Consider the following 18,112-nt stretch of genomic DNA (forward strand, 5'->3'; position numbering starts at 1 on the left):
GGAGAAGAGGAAGGGGATGACCCTACAGCCTGGGCCACAACGGCCAAATGGTGTGTGACACAAGAAGTAAAATCCAAAGTTTGGCCATGACACTTGCTGATGGATTGGTAAGAACCGTGCAGTCCAAGATGTCCTCATTACACTCCTCTGTCAGTAAACATGGCTATGGGAATGCCCATGGAAACTTTCTTGATCCTGCCATTTGTTGCAGCTTTTGTGAAATACTAATCTTCCCTCTTGCAGCCAAACTGGCAGCAAAGGAATTGTGCTTTTCCCCATGTATAGAATCATTGATAATTTAGGCCTGGAAGAGGCCTCTGGGAGTTGTGTGGTCTAACCCACTCAAAGTAGGGCCATAGTGGGCTGCTGTCTAAAGTATGTTTAAAGTAGGACAACTATTTAATGTGTTAGCAGACAATTTTCTTTCTAAGCTTCCAGCATGCCTCTCCTTCAGTGTTCCCGGGATGCTGACACATTAACGATGCCCTCAAACACAGCCCCTATGTCCTGCTTCCAGGATCCTGGGAGGACAGAAAAATAGCCAGGATGTGTGCCATGTTATGTTTCCTTGTAGTCTAATACAAAATTCTCATGGGGAAATTCCCGATCTTTTAACTGACAAAAACAGTTTGTTCTAAACTGCTTTTATTTCTGTGATACCTGATACTAGTCTGATGTCATTTTATATGAAGATCAATGGCTACATTTAAATGACAATGTCTTTCCTTTCACAGCAACCCCAGCCTCAGCAGCACAGTGATGACAGAAGGGACAGAAGTTCTACAGAATTGTCCAGGCTAAATACCAACCTTCTCATCCTATGAAATGGGTACATCTGCAGGTGCTATGACAGATACTGGTGGTGCTGAGCAATGTGCAGGTCTTATGTCCCATTATTTCAGCTCTTTGAGAACCCTGGCCTGATGTGAGAAGGGAGGTCTAGGTCCTTCAAGCAGTGCAAGCACTGTGATAGAGAGTTCACTTTATGAATGATATTTATTTTAGAAAATATGTTTATTACTGTAAATACTGGTATTGAACAGGAACATGGTAAACAAACTGTATCTGGTTTATCAGTGAGTACACGGTCTCTTTTACTTAGTTCTTAATTTCTGAAATAACACAGAGGGCAGTATTATTATCTTTTTCTCCTTAACAAATCCTTCTCTCTATGTGTTTATTTCTGTATTGCTAAAAACCACTTACTAGCTCTTCCAATTCATTAATTCTTTTTCCTAACCAGTCCCTCAGTCATCTGGAGGTAAAAGAAATGGCTCAACCCATCATGCTCTTGGGGTCTGATGAGGCCGAGTGCCATTCTGAGTTTATTTTGGAAACTTCCGGCTGTCTCCACTGAAGAGCTTGTGATCAGTAAACTGTACCAGACTGATTCCCCCAACTTCCTTTTGCTTTAATAGGAACAGCTGTTTTGCTCTTGACTCCAATTACTATGGGCCCTCAAAACTCAACACTATCAAGTGGTTTCAATTGCCTTTAAAAGACAGTGTATTGGGGTGTTGAGTGTAACAGGGGGAAGCACTTCTTAAACTCAGCATGTATTGCTGAGGGCTTTGGAGCCATATCCAACAGCTAGATTTGGTCTCAGAGCTAGATTTAAACTATAAGTAAGCTGCCCAGTAAATACAATCCAGCTGGTGATTTAGCATAAGAAAAATTGCATATTGGATTGTGTTACCCTTTCCAGAAGATAGTGATTTACACCCTATTAGGGGAAGCTTGAGGTGCTAATGAGAATCCCTTAAGCAATGATCTCATAGCTTTGTGTGTGCTGTTGTGGAGTTTGGCCTTTCTCCTCGACTTCCCAGATGCAGCTGCAGGGGAAAAAAAAGGTGTAATATGTTAACATTAAAAAAGTCATACTTTATGTTAAACACATCTTCCTACCAGCCAGGGAGCAATTGCATTTTTTTCTCCAGATATTGTTTGATTTGAAATTTGGTATTCCCTAAAGTCAGATTTGGAAAGAATCAAGTACCCAGTCTGCCTGGAAATTGTGTTTTCTGAATGCCAGGTAAACCTGACCCAGAAGACAGTGTTTTCTCTGTGCAATTACATGTGGCAGTGAAGGAGGCAGTAAAAATTGAATAGCTAGTGGCTTTCAAAGGTTATTAGGATTTGACTTCTTGTTGGTAGACATAATCAAACTATAGTAGTACTATATCACTGTGCAAATATTAGCTGAGCCTTCCCATAGCAGTAGGGTTGAGAGAGCAATAAAGTGGTGAACATGGTATTCCTTTGGAAGAATGCTATTGTCGTCATCTTCTTACAGATGGGGAAAACGAAGCACAGAGAAGTTAAATGACTGCACAGAGAAATTGAATGATTTGCCCCCAAACCATGTGGAAAGAGTCAGTCCAACTCTCACGGGTAAACTTAATCTCTTGCATCATAATGGATGTGGAGGCATTTTCAGCTTTTTTAAGCAAAAGAGGGCTGAACCTGCCCTTCCATTCCTGCATCGCACTTCATCTTTAAAAAGTTGCATGGCGGAGGTACACCTTCATCCTAGCTCACAAGAAGGGGGTGTTTGGCTGCCACAGGGAGTGAGATGCACTGGTATGTTACAGACACGCCCGTCCTGGCTCGTGTAACTTTACTCTCAGTTTGGAGGAGCCAGAAAAAAGCCACAGAGCTGCTCTGCAGCCAAGAGTACAAGTTGCAAGAGTCTCTGGGGTACAGAGGCTATTAGGAAAATTTGGTACCTGCAGTAATTCTGTACTTGGATAATGCCCTTTACTTCCAAATACGTTATAACAGATATCCTAAAAACCAAAAGAATTGTAAACCTAATGCTTCTTTGAAAATGCCAGCTCAGTTTGTTCACCTACTGAGATGTAATTATTATAATACACATACTATACACAATGCCGTAAGAAAAAAATAACTGTTCCTATTAAGAACACTATTAAGAAGTATAAGATTTTCATTTGCTCCAACAGCACATCCCTGCTGGGAAGCAGCTTGAAGCGCATTATGGCTACTGATACAACAGATAACTTGCTTCCAGATTCCAACACTGGCTTGACAACAGTCAATAGCTCTTCTGCAAAGTAGAAATAGTTACACTGTGCAGCTAGGAGCATGTTACTTCTCCAGGCTTACTGGTGTAGTGTAGTGGCTTGGTAGGAAGGAACTGTTGATACTGTCGTCCAACATGCAAAACAAACATTTAAGTGTTTTCTGGAGAGCGATTCTGCCTCAGGTACAATGTCAGCTTGATGCACAGCCGCCCCAGCATTCGGCACAGCCCAACGAGAGTGCAGCTTCACCAGCCTTTTGCTGTGCCTCTGCGGGTGGTTGCCCACTCTAATAATTCATAGGTGCACTCAGGAGAGGCCCTCATCTGAGCAGAGTGCGGTGTCGGCTAGTCAAGCTGTTCCCAGCCGGGAGCGTCCCTGTCCCTCTGCCGCAAGCCTGAGCCCTTGCAGGGCACTGGGGGCTCCTCTGATTCTCCTGTTTGCCTTGCAGGCCAACCTCCACCACCTCTGAGAGCTTCATAAAGCCCTTAAACTCAGAGAAACTAGAGTACGGGTTTTGTATCAAGACCTGGCTAAAGCGTTTTTCTTACACCCGAGCAATTGTTGACACTGGAGAATCAAGCAAAACCTCGCAAGCCTTTTTTATTTTTTCATTCTCACTGGGGCAGTGTAAATGCACCGTAAATCTTGCTGACGGCTATGTCAGCCATTTGGGCACACAGTCAACTGCAGAGTGAACACCACTTAGGCTCGTGTATGAGAAACGACCAGCATCCATTACCAAAAACGTCTCTGAACTAAAATCCTTTCCAGTCAATAGGTTTCATTGACTTCAGGGTACTTAGGAACCAGCTTAAGGAGATCAATTTTTTTGTTTTGCACGCCACTATTGGATTGTTTCTTTTAGAATCATTTTATAAAAACCTTCACAGCATATATAGATGCACAGAGAGTATTTGGAATGTTTCTGAAAGACTTAAAGAAAGAAGCAGGCTTAAGGGTTAATTGTAAATGCTGGAATCTCAAGTGACCTGAAGAAGTAAGAGTATTACACAAAAGTAAGTTCAAAAATGGCATCAAGCAAACTGTCTCTATAAAGAAAAAATATTGGACTCCATAAGTTATTAATACTAATATTTTGCATATGTATGGAGCTGTTCCTTCAGAGCTTTATTATAAAAGATGAGAGCTATGCAATACTCAATAAAGGAGTGAGGCCTAAATGAAAAAGGTGTCCTTAGCTTACTCTTTCCATTTATATAGAATTCCTTTTTTTAATTATTATTATTATTTTTTACTTCAGTATCAATCTTTGTAACAGCTCAGGAAATGCTGAGAATTCTCTGGTTAAATTTTGTGTGCAGGATTGCAAGGGCAACAACGGTGATGGAAACTGGAGAGGGTGCTGGTAGGAAGCTATATGCAGAGAGCCTCGGAGGAGGTAGCAGGAGGCCAGTCCACAGGAATGGCTGCTGTTGCTACAAAACCTCTGTAAATAGTTCTTTTAATAAAGAGCCAGTTTGATTTTAGCAGCATGGGATTTCCTCATGTTACAGACCAACAAGCAGCACATGAAACACAGAAGGGCTATTCTGCAACTGTTTAAAACACACAGATTTATAAACACTGAAGTGTTGCTTTTCCTCCACAGAGGTTTTTTCTTGGATGGAAAAATAAAACAAGGAAGTGCCTGTCATGTAGGTTGTACTAAAATTATACCCAGAGCAATAAACTTATCTGTAGTGTGTTCCTCAGTGCTTTTTACCAATCATCTTTTATTTTGTAAAGAAAAAACAAAAAATGTTGCTGTTTACTTTCACTAGCATCCTATGTAGCTGAAGAAGGTAGTACATGGGTGGTAATGGTGTTCCTCAAGTTTTCCTTGCAAGAGATGGATAGGAGCATAGCAATCCCTAATCCCACAGCAGTCAGTGGAAAGTCAAAACACAGTGCAATAAATAGATGCATGTTGGTAAATGTTTTCCTAAGTGGGAAATTGTTCTTGTTGATGGTTATGAACCTCTCAAAGTAAAGAACAAACAATGTTACTAGAGAAAATAATGAGAACCAGATGAAAACCAGACAAAGCTAAAGAGTACCAAGGGAGTTTCTTTTGCCTAACTGGGGAAATTTTCTGGCCTTGTGAAGAAGGCAAGGAAGGAAAAGGAATATGGCCTGGTCTGTTTTAAAATAACATACTGATGTGCACGCTCCTCTCTGATCAAAGCTGGCTGGTATGCTCTGGGTGAAACCTTGCATTGAGTAAATAAACAAGTGTTTTCTTGAGTCCAGTAAGAGTTGGACAAAGCCTTAAGTGACTTTCAGATCTGGACTTCTACATGCACAGTCCAGTGGCATAGTGCTGCCTTGCTGTATCACAGAAAAAAAAAAGCATGATCAAAAATATTTATTGAATCTACTGATCTTTTTCTTATGTTTTCTAGCACATACACATTATCACAAGGGAGACTGCTTGGATTAGAGATAACATTTAGGTTCGGTTTCTAAGCAGAACTTGTGAAGAAAGCTCAGGAATAGAGTTTGTAAAGATGGGGCAGGAGAAAGTCTTACCCTTCATTGCACGAGGGAGCTTAGCATTCCTGGTGTTGTAGCATGGGAATTGCTCTAGCAGAATAAACTGAAGACCCAGGGAAATGAGAAACCTAAGCTACTGAATTTGAGGGAGAAGTGAAGAGGTGCTTTGTAGCACCTCTGTTCAACCTACATTCAACCGCTCTTTAACCCTGGGAGGAGTGAATGCTGTAGTTCTGTTTGGGAGCACAAGTATACACTATACTACTGACAAGAAGGAACTGAGGGGATGATAATGGAAATATGCTCTTTTCATAGAATTGGAGCAGTCATTTATTCTGGGAACTATGCCTAATGCTAAATAGAATTGAGGATGTGTAAACAAGCTGTGCACTTCACTGTCTCAAATCAATTACACATTTTCCCTCATGCTTTATTTTATCCAGTATCTGCCAGTGGTTTGTCAGTGAACAATCAAATTTGAAGAGTAGTCAGGAGAACAGAATCTGCCAAGAAAGTACATTTCTGTCCCTTAAGACATGCCTTCACAAGAAAATTAGGCATCTTAAGACATTAAGAAAATGTCTTTCCAACATCAAATTCTACCTTGGAGTCTAAGGCTGAGGGAGTTGCAGGATTTACTGATCAGACTTAAACTGATATGAAATGTGCATTCTTCAGACTTTCTTATGAAAAAGCCTGCTCCTGATGAGTAGCACAAAGCAAACTCAATATTTTCTTGTGGCTTTCCTTGTTACTTACATTTATGAAATCAAGTGGAAAAAAAAAATTATGTTAATAGTGTGGTTCTTAATGTCAAGGCACCTCCAGGCTTTGTATGCAAGGTGCTAATCAGAAAACAGAGCGATTGAATCCTTTTCCGGTAAGTATGACTCAGTTTCTTGAAACAGGAATCAGTCCCAAGCTTTGATTTAAATAGTTCTTCCTGTAGACCTCTTGAGCAACTTTAAGAACGCTTGTCTTGAATGTTCTCTATCAAAAGATGACTATTTTAGAAGCTGTTTCTAGCAGATTTGCAGATCTCAGTGTCTTTTTAGAGAATTAGTACACTTTCCAATATCACAGAAAAAAAGAAGTAGTGAATTTTATAAAACAGGCAATCCTGAAGTAGAAACTGAAATTTATGGATGTTTTTTGATCTCTTTCAGACAGCTTTGCTTTTAGGCCCACTAAATTTAGTGGGCAGATCCCCAATTAACGTCAGTGATCTTAGAAACTACTCACTTAATTTGAGAAGGTTGATCAAGGAAACCTCCTGTCCCTCTGCAAACAGGAATAATGCTGAGAGTGTATCTTCGTTTTAAAAGTCTGTGACAGGACTCTTGGTATTGCTTCTAGTGCTTTCGGAGGATATAATTAAACTTGGCTGATAAATAATAGCTGACACACAGCAGCAGAGTTCACAGTTATGAGGAATGTTATTTTTGAGTAGTTTGAAACCACCTTACTTACTTTTATTAAATGTTCTGTAAGATTAAGAATAATAATCACTTGTGCTTTAAGAAAACAACTGGGAGTCAGTAATGAGCTTGGTAAGTGTTGGATATTTTCAAAAATCTAGAAAATGTTTTTTTCCAATTTCCAAATTCAAGAAACCTTCAAAACAGATTTTTTTCCAGAGTCAGAAAACAGAAAGTTTTCCCCTTCTTTTTCACATATCCCTCCTCTTTTGTTTCAGATATTTCAGTGATTTAACTAAGTGTTCAGGATCTGCAAATTAAAAACAGAACAAACTATATATAGGTGCTTCAAATCTTACGTCAAGGTCAGTGGATGTACTGAAAAAAATAGTTTCAGTCCATGGTTTCCTACTCCATAATAAGGTCATGTATAAGATTTGATGAAAAAAAATGTAATTTTAAGTACTTAGCTCAAGACTTACAAATATTTATTCATGAGGAGCTACCCTGTAGTTAAAGGCGCAGCCATACCACTACGGCTATTCTGAAAATGTAAAGCAGCTTAAAACCTAGTTTTACTGACCAGTTAAATTAATCTTACAATGGTTTTGCCTTGACTAGTGAATCCGACTAAAAATAATCAGTTTTACTGTGGATATCTATCCCTGAAATCAGCTACAATGAATAACTTTATTTCTTTGTCCGAATTCAGAGGCGTTATTTGGTAAAGGAGATTGGGAGATGCACATGCATTGAGTATTCTGCTCCGTCTCAAAATAACTTTATTTCAAAACATACCTGTTATTAGAATCTTGAGGAAAAATATTCTATTATTAAATTTAATAATTCTCAGACCAATTAGTATCAAGGTATATCAATGAATGAAACCTTCACAGTTTGGAGAAGGCAATAATTTAAATTTAAATTCTACTTCTGTTTAGATCACTACTAGTAGTTTTCCTTCTTACTGCATTTCTACGTATTTGATTGTTCCCCCTTTTCTGTTTTTGAATAAATGTGCAGATGAGCCACTTAGTTTATGCCAATGGGGAAGCAGGTTTTTTTGTGTCCTTTCTGGTCCTCCACTTGCCATATCTAACACCTTGGTCACTCCTTCCACATTTATGGCTATCTTGCTGGAGACTTGATTTACAAGCTTTATAGATGTTGTATATTTAATTAATGGATTCAGAAGATGATTGTGCTGTCTTCAAATTACTGTCAGTTTCTTGTGTTTGGATAAAAATGCACCTCTTTCCTCAATTATTCATCATAGAATCATCATAGAATCATCATAGAATCAGTAAGGTTGGAAGGGATCCCCAGAGATCATCTACTCCAACCTCCTTGCTCAGCAGGGTCACTTAAGAGCGTGGTAGACAGGGTTGCAGCCAGGCAGGCCTTGAACATCTCCAGAGAAGGAGACTCCACAACCTCTCTGGGCAACCTGCGTCTGTGCTCCATCACTCTCACAGGGAAGAAATTCCCCTTCACGTTCAAGCAGAACTTCCTGTGCTTCAGTTTCTGCCCATTGCCTCTTGTCCTGTCACACAAGACAACTGAAAAGAGTTTGGCCCCGTCCCTCTGACACCCCCTCCTTCAGGTACTTGTACACATTGATAAGATCCCCCCTCAGTCTTCCCCAGGCTGAGGAGGCCCAGCTCTCACAGCCGTTCCTCATAGTGCAGGTGCTCCAGCCCTCTGATCATCTTCGTAGCCCTACGCTGGACTCTCTCCAGTAGCTCCATGTCTCTCTTGTACTGGGGAGCCCAGAACTGGACACAGTACTCGAGATGAGGCCTCCCCAGGGCTGAGCAGAGGGGCAGGATCACCTCATTCGACCTGCTGGCAACAGTCTTCCTAATGCAGCCCAGGATACCGTTGGCCTTCTTGGCCACAAGGGCACATTGCTGGCTCATGGTCAACTCGTCATCCACCAGCACTGCCAGGTCCTTCTCTGCAGAGCTGCTCTCCAGCAGGTCAGCCCCAGCTTGTACTGGTACCTAGGGTTATTTTTCCCTAGGTTCAAGACTCTGCACTTTCCCTTGTTGAACCTCATGAGGTTCCTCTCCACTCAGTTCTCCAATTCTTGCACTGATGGTAAAAAGGAATGTAGCAGTTTTCTTATCCCTCTTTTCCTACTACTCAGAAATAAATTACATTCTTATCAAAACCTGTATGCCGCAATATAAGAATGGGGAACTTCAATTATTACTTCTGGACACTCAGAAGGTTATTCTAAAATTTTATGTCAGCCCAAAATGACAGTATGATCAAATAAAAAATTGATGAACTTCACTCTTTCACACTTGCAGGATGTCAGTCTAATCAGACAAATTCTGTAACTAGCTCATACATAACCATTTGTGCATGAGCTGAAATTTGAGCTTTACACAAGAAACAAAGAAATCAAGGCTTTTAATTTCCTGCTGCCTTCTATCCTCTGTAATGTACAGTGAAGTCACTTCCGCCTTCTGTAATATAAAAAGCCACCAAACTGACAGAAAATTGCTTCCATTTATGCAAAGAAAGTAAAGAGCTGGAGCAATCAATTGAGACTGGCTTGTGCAATATCACATGGGTATAACCTTTTGTATGCTATGTAAATGATGTGCCCAGAACCACTCTTTTGTGACTCTTTTTCATGGGGCATCTTGTTTCACAAAGCATTGTATAGTCCAGTCCCAGAAATATTTTGGAAATTGATAAAACAGTGGGAATTAGGTTTTATTTAGTAGTGGTCAATGTTATGAACTGATAAAAAATAGCCTTGTTTTACTTACACCTGCTGACTTACATAAAATCAGTCTCTGCTTCTTTCTTAACTTAGAATGGGCTTTCCATTCCAAGAGCTGGCGATTTTCCCTGCCAACCTTAGGACCACTATATCTAAATATAAGGAAGCAAACTGAAGGATCAGTAGGATAATTTTGGCAAAAAATACTAAACCACAGATCCATGTGGAAGAGCACGATTTATTGCTATAGTAGACCAAATGAGGAAATGTGGAAAGGTTGATAAATCACAGCTATGAATAATGGCAGTATTTCTCAATCTGTCTAGCTAGCTGAGGCTGGTAAAATGATGGGTCTAAGACTGATTTTCTGAATCATGTTTAGTCTCATGACCATGAAATGATATGTCACATAAATACAAATATAAAGGAGACCTTCTCTCTGTTGAAGATAACAGGCTGGTGGAGGAGTCCTGCAATTCCCTCTTTCTGATTTCCCAAGATATAATACACTGTGGCTTGGAATGAGTGTATAATCAGAATTTCTTAATCAAACTTTCATGCTGTTCATTGAATACTTCAGTGGAAGAACCTAAGAAAAATACACGGAGATAGAGCTACAGCATACTTCAGTTCCCAGGTTCTTTAACTGAAGTCCAAATTCAGATTGCTTATTCTGCATGCTCTACTTAGGCAGGACTATTGCTGAAGAATGAATTTGGAGATTCAGAGCTCCTCAGCTGCTCCTCAGCTCCTCTACTCTATCTGCATAGCTGAGACTGGAGGAAGAATCGCCCAGTGCCTGTATGGAGAGTAGAGATACTGCCATACGGTGAGTGAGTGCCCATGCACGCAGAGCGTGGTGTAGGCGAGAGCCAGCCAGTTGCTACGTGGAGCAGCCTACATCTGTGATCCTACCCTCTCTACACCTTAAATGCCTGGCTTATAGTGAGACACTAGGGAGGGCCCTTGATGTGCTCTGGACTTGGTGCATTGGACCCAGGCTGCTTTCCTGAGGAGGACTTGCTATTTTTACATCATGCGATTGCGTGGGACACTGCATACCTCTCACATGGTAGCCTCACATCCCAAGCAGCCAAGCAAACTCCAGGAAGGAGGAAAGCTAGGTCTGGTTCCTTGTTCAACTCATTACAGCTTTGTTAAGGCCTCTCCTGTTAGAGCTGGGCTACTGAGCAGGATGGTTTGAGAGACCGATGAGAGATATGAGAGGATTAACAGGAGGTAACATAATTTCTATAGCCTGGTTTCAATAACTTTGCTTTTAAAGCTGTATGGTCCAATTCTCCTTTTATTTACACAGTTTCAGTGATGCTTTTTAAGAAGCACATTGGAAATAAGAACTTAGCAGAGATCTGTGAACTGATGTAAGTGAGGTAAATCTAAAATAACTTGATCAATTGATAACAACAGCACACATGAGAACCAAACTCTGTGTCATTTAGGACAAGAATGTGCCTTGGACACAGCAAACTCTGTAATGTGAAACTGGAGTTAAAAATAAACATGTAATCCCATTGTTTAGATAGGGCTATAGAGTTCAGAAACGTATTAGGAATATGTGATAAAAAAGAAAGAAACTTTGTAGAAGGACACGCTCAAAATGTTTGAAAAAACCTCTTTCCTCACTTCTCCTTTTCTTTCATTCAAATGTTCCTGTAACTGTAATTCAGTGCAGGGCATTAGCCTTGTAAAAGGATGCAGACTTAAAAAGTCAAGACTGAAAGTTATTCCTACTAGGAAAAGTGCTGGAGCTCAGCTTCTGGGAGCTTGTTTGGGGCCCTAGAATAAGTGTGTAAAACCTGGAAACAAAACCTTGCTTTGCTGCAATCCTGAGGGACCATGATAAAAATCAGAACTTGGTACCTAACATACTGCTTTTTAATATATGTATACTCACACATACTCACGCACGACCTATATGCAGTACACAGTAACAATACTCTAAGGAAAAAAAGATCTCTTAATATAAAAAAAAGATCTGAGAAATAAAACACAGCAAAATAAAATAGCAAAGTTTTCCACAAAGTCAGATTATGATCTTGAATTCCTTGGAGTCACCATCAAAGCTGTAAACTCAATACAAATTTGATTCTCTGCTGTTTTAAGGACTAGAAAAGGAGCAGGAAGACTTCCTGACTCTCCTGTGTGACCTGTTAGGGCACTGCACTTGGGACTAGGAAAAAGAAGGTATTTAAAGATTGCCATACCTCAATCTGTGCAGTCAAGCTGGTAGAAATGTTACATGGTCCCTCCACATTTGTGTTCTGGGTCTGAAGCTGTGATAACCATTCTTCCCTCGGGAAAGGGTGTGAGCAAAATGCTTTTCCATTAATATTCAGAGCTAAAACAGCACCATGCCTTTGCTACGTTTATGACAAAACCATAATTCACCATCAAAATACAATCTTTAGAAAATTAGAGTGGAATTTTTTGAAATGTCTAACGTAGTCTGAAATTGCATTATTGTGTTATTTCTAATGAGTTTAGTAATCATGATTTGACCTGTGCCTTCTGGAACACTGAAAGGGACATTATTTTATAGTCTTCCCCACCCTGGTTACTATATCAAACACCAACAAAAAGCACATTAAATTTAATTTTAAATATTATTTCTGAATGTATATCAGTAGCAAATCCCAGAATGTTCTCATTTTTTATCTCCAAAATTTCACTTTGAAATTAACTGCATTTAGAAAACTTTTAGCTGTTTAAAATGCTAGGCAAAATCTGTGGAATGCTAACAATACCAGCGCTCATTTTTGCTACAAGAATTCTGTGAATTAGATTGAAAGGGATCAAGACAAAACACGGGACAATTTTCAAAAAATAACAGACATACATAATAGGGATCAGACTGCAAAAGAATTGCAAAACAGACCCCCAAAAAAAAAGATTAAAAAGATTGAATAATACACACAAATATTCTGGCACTTACAATACAGACTGGAACCCAAGATTTCCTTTGGTAGTGGCCAGCAAGTGATTACATATTACATAATCCTACTAAGACCAACATGTGTATGAGAAAACTTTGCCATGCGTGCTTAAATGCTTTAATGTGTGCGCAGTTCCACAGACTCCACGCTGAGACAAAACAGTTAAACTGTTCTGGTGTCTTTAACCTTTGTCCACAGGTGTGCGATACTGGGCATGGTAAATGCTGAACAAATATGAGCATTACTGTGCATTTCGTGACAACAACAGGGACACAGCTGAGAGTAGCATTGAAAATTTAAAGCTAGTATAGGGAGATGTAAATTTGACTTCAAATGTGCTCTACTGGCCTCCGCAAGCTGTGCATCTTATCTTGGCAATATAGGTAGAACAGGGAAGAGACACGAGGCTGGATTATATTAGGCTGGTTCGAGCTCACATTTGGGCAAAACTCAGCACATTTCCAAAGCAGGTGCAGCTTGCCAGCTTCAGAAGAAATAATAAATCCATTCAGATATAGAGTGTATGGTAAGTTCTGCTCACAGCGACTAAAGTTGAGCAATGCAAAAGAATGGCAAAACAGACAATGACAAAAAGAAAAACTGCTTGGTAAAAGCGTGTAGTCATGCTAAAAGTGAAAAGAGGAACTGGCATATAGATGTGAGGGCAAGTTTAAGAAATCACTTACAGTAATTCGAAGCGTCTGATACTTCACTGAAATTGAAATTACTGGAATTTTTTGGCTTGCTATTCCTAAAGTTTCCCTACTTCTTCTTCCCATGGTAACTGGTCTAGAGAAAAGCATTTCAGTTGGGTGACACAGTGCTTTGCCAAGCAGGCTCTGCCTCAGCAAGTCCTCAGACCTGTCAGACTGACGGCTAACCTGCCTGTCTGTGTTGATGGAGGTGAGCTGTAATGCCCTCGCCGGTACCTTGGACATGGCAGAGTGCCCGCAGGTTGCTGTTCTGACTAGGCGTGATAGAGCGTTAGGGTGCATGTCCATCTCTGTCCGCCCAGACAACAGGACACTCACTGGAATGGAGATGCTGGTAGGTACACAGTACATTACTGCATCTTTTCTCACACAAGCTAAATTGCACACTAGACAGCAGGGAATTGCACAAAGAAAGCAGGGAAGATGGCTAAAAAGTATGTCTTAGATGTGGTGCTACTTTTAACTTGTGGCCAGAGAAGATCTCCTCTAAGTACATTGCTGCATTTAGCAACGTCTCATCACGCCCCTTAATGGGGCAGCCCTGATCTGCCGGCAGGTAGGCAGTTTCCTTGTCCTGTAATAACTTGCTAAAGGAAGTCAGCGGGGAAACCATGAGCCTGAAAATTCAGCTGGATGGGTAAGACGATGGACCTAAACACAGCCCTTTCTGAAAAGTATCATTTCCTCTATTGATAGCTTGAACTCTGCCTATCTGTATCCTGCCCAGATTAATCGGTAGATTAACCTGTCAACGTCAGATGAAAGCAATTAATCTGTTATAATCTTTATGTCATAAAAATCCCTATCATATAGGGATAGACAATGAGGAAATGAGTTTTACTCCTTTGCGTTGTTGCTGCATGGTGAGAAAAAACATGAGTGATGCTTTCTGTTTCCTGAGAAACTGATATATAAATTCTTCATTTGGAATCTTCAAAATACATTTTTATCTCCTGAAACAACATTCCTGGCAATTCTGAACAGGTAAAATAAAAGTATAGGATGGGGGAAGAGAACAGCGGTTCTGCCTTTCCATTCTGTGAAAAAAAATAAAGTCTGCCAGCAAATGCAAGCTATAAAAACTCTTTGTATTTGCATAAGAGCAACTTACAAAGATAAAGCAGATGATAGGATAATTACACAAGCAAATGGCACAAGATAACACCCGCAGTTAATGGGTTAGGTCAGCTGTGCTGCGCAGTGATGATTTTTTCCCCCCCTCCTTCGTTTAATTTTAGAATAAAGTCGTCCATTTGCAGCAACAGAAGCTCTAACTGGCCAGTTATTTATGACATGCTTTGCAATGTCTTCGGGGCATGGAAAGAAGAGGTGTGACCATGCAAATCTGTAGGCATCTCAAAAAAAAAAAAAAAAGAAAAAAAAAAAGAAAAAAAGAAAAAAAGAAAAAAGAAAATAAAAGAAAAAAAAGAAAATAAAAGAAAAAAGAAAAAAAGAAAAAAGAAAATAAAAGAAAAAAGAAAAAAAGAAAAAAAAAGAAAAAAAAAAGAAAAAAAAGAAAAAAAAGAAAAAAGAAAAAAAGAGGGAAAAGGGAGGGGAAAGGAGGGGAAAGGGGAACCTGCGGCTCGCTCGGGCAGCTAGCACTAGCGAAGCCGTGCGCTGCCGAGCCGGCCGGGAAAAGCCGGCCCCGCGCCGCAGCCGCCTCCGCCGGGCGTCGCGCCGCCCCGACGGCTGCGGCGGGGCGAGCCCGGCCCGGCTCGGCCCGGCCCGGCCCAGGTGCGCGGCCACCGGGCGGGTCCGCCCCCGCCGCCGCCGGCGCTATAAGGGCGCGGAGGCCGGGCCCGCGCTGTGCCGTGCCGTGCCGTGCCGCTGCTCGCCATGTCCCCGGCGCTGTACCACAAGGAGTTCGCGCGGGCCGGGCAGCAGAGCGGGCTCCAGGTGTGGCGCATCGAGCGGCTGGACCTGGTGCCGGTGCCCCCCGGCTGCCACGGCGACTTCTTCGTGGGCGACGCGTACCTGGTGCTGCTGACCGCCCGCCGCGGCAACGCCGTCACCTACCGCCTCCACTACTGGCTCGGTACGGCCGGGGCGCGGGGGCTGCACCCCCGGGCTCGGCTCCTGCCCGTCCTGAGGCTGCTGCCTGCTTTGCTGGGCTCCGGGGCATTGGGAGATGAACTCTTACTTAATTATTTATTTTTAAGCGCTGAAAATGTGGTGTTTCTAAGTTGAGGCACTTAAGTAACAGAAGAGGGGCTAAAGCTGGGGGTTGGGCTGATGCCAAGCCTGACTGCTTCTGCTGGTGTGCTAAGGGCCTCTCGGGGTGAAGAAATGGGGTGGGGAAGGGGGTATGTGTTTGCTTGCTTTGTGGTATTGCTGGTGAGAGTGGTGAAGGTTTAAAGCTAAGTGCTGGCAGCATCCAATCATGATTTGAGAGTGAATCCCTGCCTGTATTCAATTTAAGATTTTTTTTTTCCTTGATTCCATTAGGACTAAAAATTTACTTTGACTTTCTCCTCCTGATGATGTTATGCTAGCTGGTGTCTGGATGTTGACTTTTTTGGGGAAGTGGAAGCTAGGCTAAATGCTTTCTGATGATACAGTTTGAGGGGTTTGAGTTGAAGTCACCAGACTGTAAAAGCACATTCTCTCTAATATTATATGTGATAGCCTGGCAAAGCCCCTCCTTAAGCAACAGGGATACAGCTCACTGTGACCCTTGCCTAGCATAGAGTTTTGGTAGAGTAAAAGTTGGACATAAAATGCATCCTGGTTAGTACATCCTTAGCTGACTTCATCTTCTTGAAACTTTCTTAGCTAGTCACTGAGCCATCTGACCCCAGTGGTTCATTGTGCAGCAGCCTGAGATCTATTGCTGTTGTCTTTTCTCCTCATCCTGAGGTTTGTGTTCAGTCATCTCTGTGAGGTTTGTATGCAGTCATCTCTAAGAATGCACACTGACAGGTCAGTATGTGTAACATTAATGTGTTTGAAATGTTTGAGTTCCTATGGATCTCAATGTGCTTTTGGATGTGTAGAAAAACAATAGCAAATAAAGCTGAGATTTTTCATTGATGCAAGGTAAACTAGAAAAACTTCAAATATCTGCACAGAAACAGAGTTGGGTGCTGGATGGCATCTGTCTGAGTATAAGCAGCATAAATGAATTTCTAGCAGATATGTCAGCAGCACTGGTAGTTATTAGCAGGGTTTGCATTTGAGACCTTTGTTAGTGATGTTAGTGCTTGTCAGGACTGTAGTGGGTACTTAGTCTTTTTAGCATTTATGTATAGCTAAAGTAGACTCTCCTCAAAGTTGTGGGAAGTCCTTACCTCTGTGGAACTGAAATCAAAATAGTAGCCAACACTGGGACTAATTCAAACCTCTTATTAACCCTCCCAGCTGAACATGCTGATGTGCATTGTGTGCTGATGTAGTGATATCCAGGTATTGCAAACAGCTGCAAGAAGCCTGGTTGCACTTCATTCTTTATGCAAAAGACACTTGACAGCAGTGCATATAGTAGCTTGGAAATTGCAGGAGCCTTTCAGCATTCCCTGCCCTCTACTGCAGGGCTCTGTGGGCAGGAAGTGAAGTGTAATGGCAACAGGAGACCTGAATCCTGTGTAAGGTATACAGGAAAGGGCAGCTGGGTTTGGGCAGGAGGCCAGAAAGCCCTCCATCTTCTTAAAACTTCCTGTAAGCCTCTGAGAAGTAACTAATGTCAAATTCCCAGTTGACCTTTGGGATGGAAAGAATCTTGTGAAATTAGACTCATGGAAACCTTATGGATTTTTTCATCTACTACACACTATCCTTCTGATCTGGACATTTTTGCATTGATGTTTGATGCATTTGTAGCTCTTACCCTTCATCTGTGTGGGCCTCCTGTGTGCTGGCTTTGAATCTGCATGGATTCAGAGTTTGTATGCACATTCCTCTTTCCCCTCCGCCCCCAATCCGGAATAAAACCAAAGCATTGAGTTTCTGTATCATGTGGCAGCAAGCTGCCTCCTAACACCTTGGGCATGTATGTGTGAGGGAATGAAAAGATGTCTAGGTCATAGGAGGGTGGTCAGTGACCTTGATACAGCCTTGTGCTGTGAGTGCTGTTCTAGGACAAAATGACCAAAATTTAAAGTCTCATGCCTAGGCCTATGTGTGTGTGGTAATGTACATTTTTAACAGCCCAAGGCCCGCTCTTTGCACAAGAAGGCTGCATACAGCTAAACTTTCTCCTTCTGGCATCTCAAATTGGGGTGGGCATGTTTCCAGAAATTTCTTCAGAAAATTAAGACAGATAAATGTCACTAATATGCAGAATTTGTTGGTTATAATTTGTTGCAGTTTTAGTTTGCACACTAGTTCTTTCTGTTTTTCACTTACTGCAAGTTAGTCTTTATTAGCACAGTGTCCTAGGATTGCTGTATTCTAATTTTGTAACTCAGTGCTATGAAAGTTATCTTAAATGTATTCTCTAATTTTAAATATGCTATATTTGACTGGTTTAAGCTAATCTATTTTTTTCCTTAATGGAGTTCCTGTTTTGATAAATTGCTTTTAGGGGAGCTCTCTGATAACTAGTCATGATGGTGATGTTATTGCTAAAAGAATTAAACTGTAGCTTTCCACACCTACTTATAATGGTATATGGAAATAAAATAGAGGCTAACAGAGAAAAAGACCAGAGGAGATATGTTGGTTTAAACTGACTGTACTATTAAAAATATGAATCTGTAGATTGAGACACTCCAATTCTTTTTCTTAGAAAAACGATGATTTCATTGTTAGAATAAGG

The 18,112-nt window shown here is 41.2% G+C and overlaps 1 protein-coding gene across 2 annotated transcripts in view; it reads left to right on the forward strand.

Moving 5' to 3' along the window:
• The first annotated feature begins 748 nt into the window (after positions 1-748).
• The window catches only part of SCIN (scinderin), a 68,453-nt gene continuing 51,089 nt past the window's right edge, over positions 749-18,112 (forward strand). Inside the window, exon 1 of one of the 2 annotated variants that reach the window (XM_062567775.1) lies at positions 749-829. In XM_062567775.1, coding sequence (XP_062423759.1) covers positions 826-829 — 4 coding nt within the window. In that variant the 5' untranslated portion in view covers positions 749-825. Of the gene's footprint in view, positions 830-15,195; positions 15,395-18,112 lie in introns of those variants that run through there. The other variant, XM_062567776.1, reaches the window with a different exon arrangement.

This window comes from Rhea pennata, chromosome 2 (genome assembly GCF_028389875.1).
Source record: "Rhea pennata isolate bPtePen1 chromosome 2, bPtePen1.pri, whole genome shotgun sequence".
Lineage (NCBI taxonomy): Eukaryota > Metazoa > Chordata > Aves > Rheiformes > Rheidae > Rhea > Rhea pennata.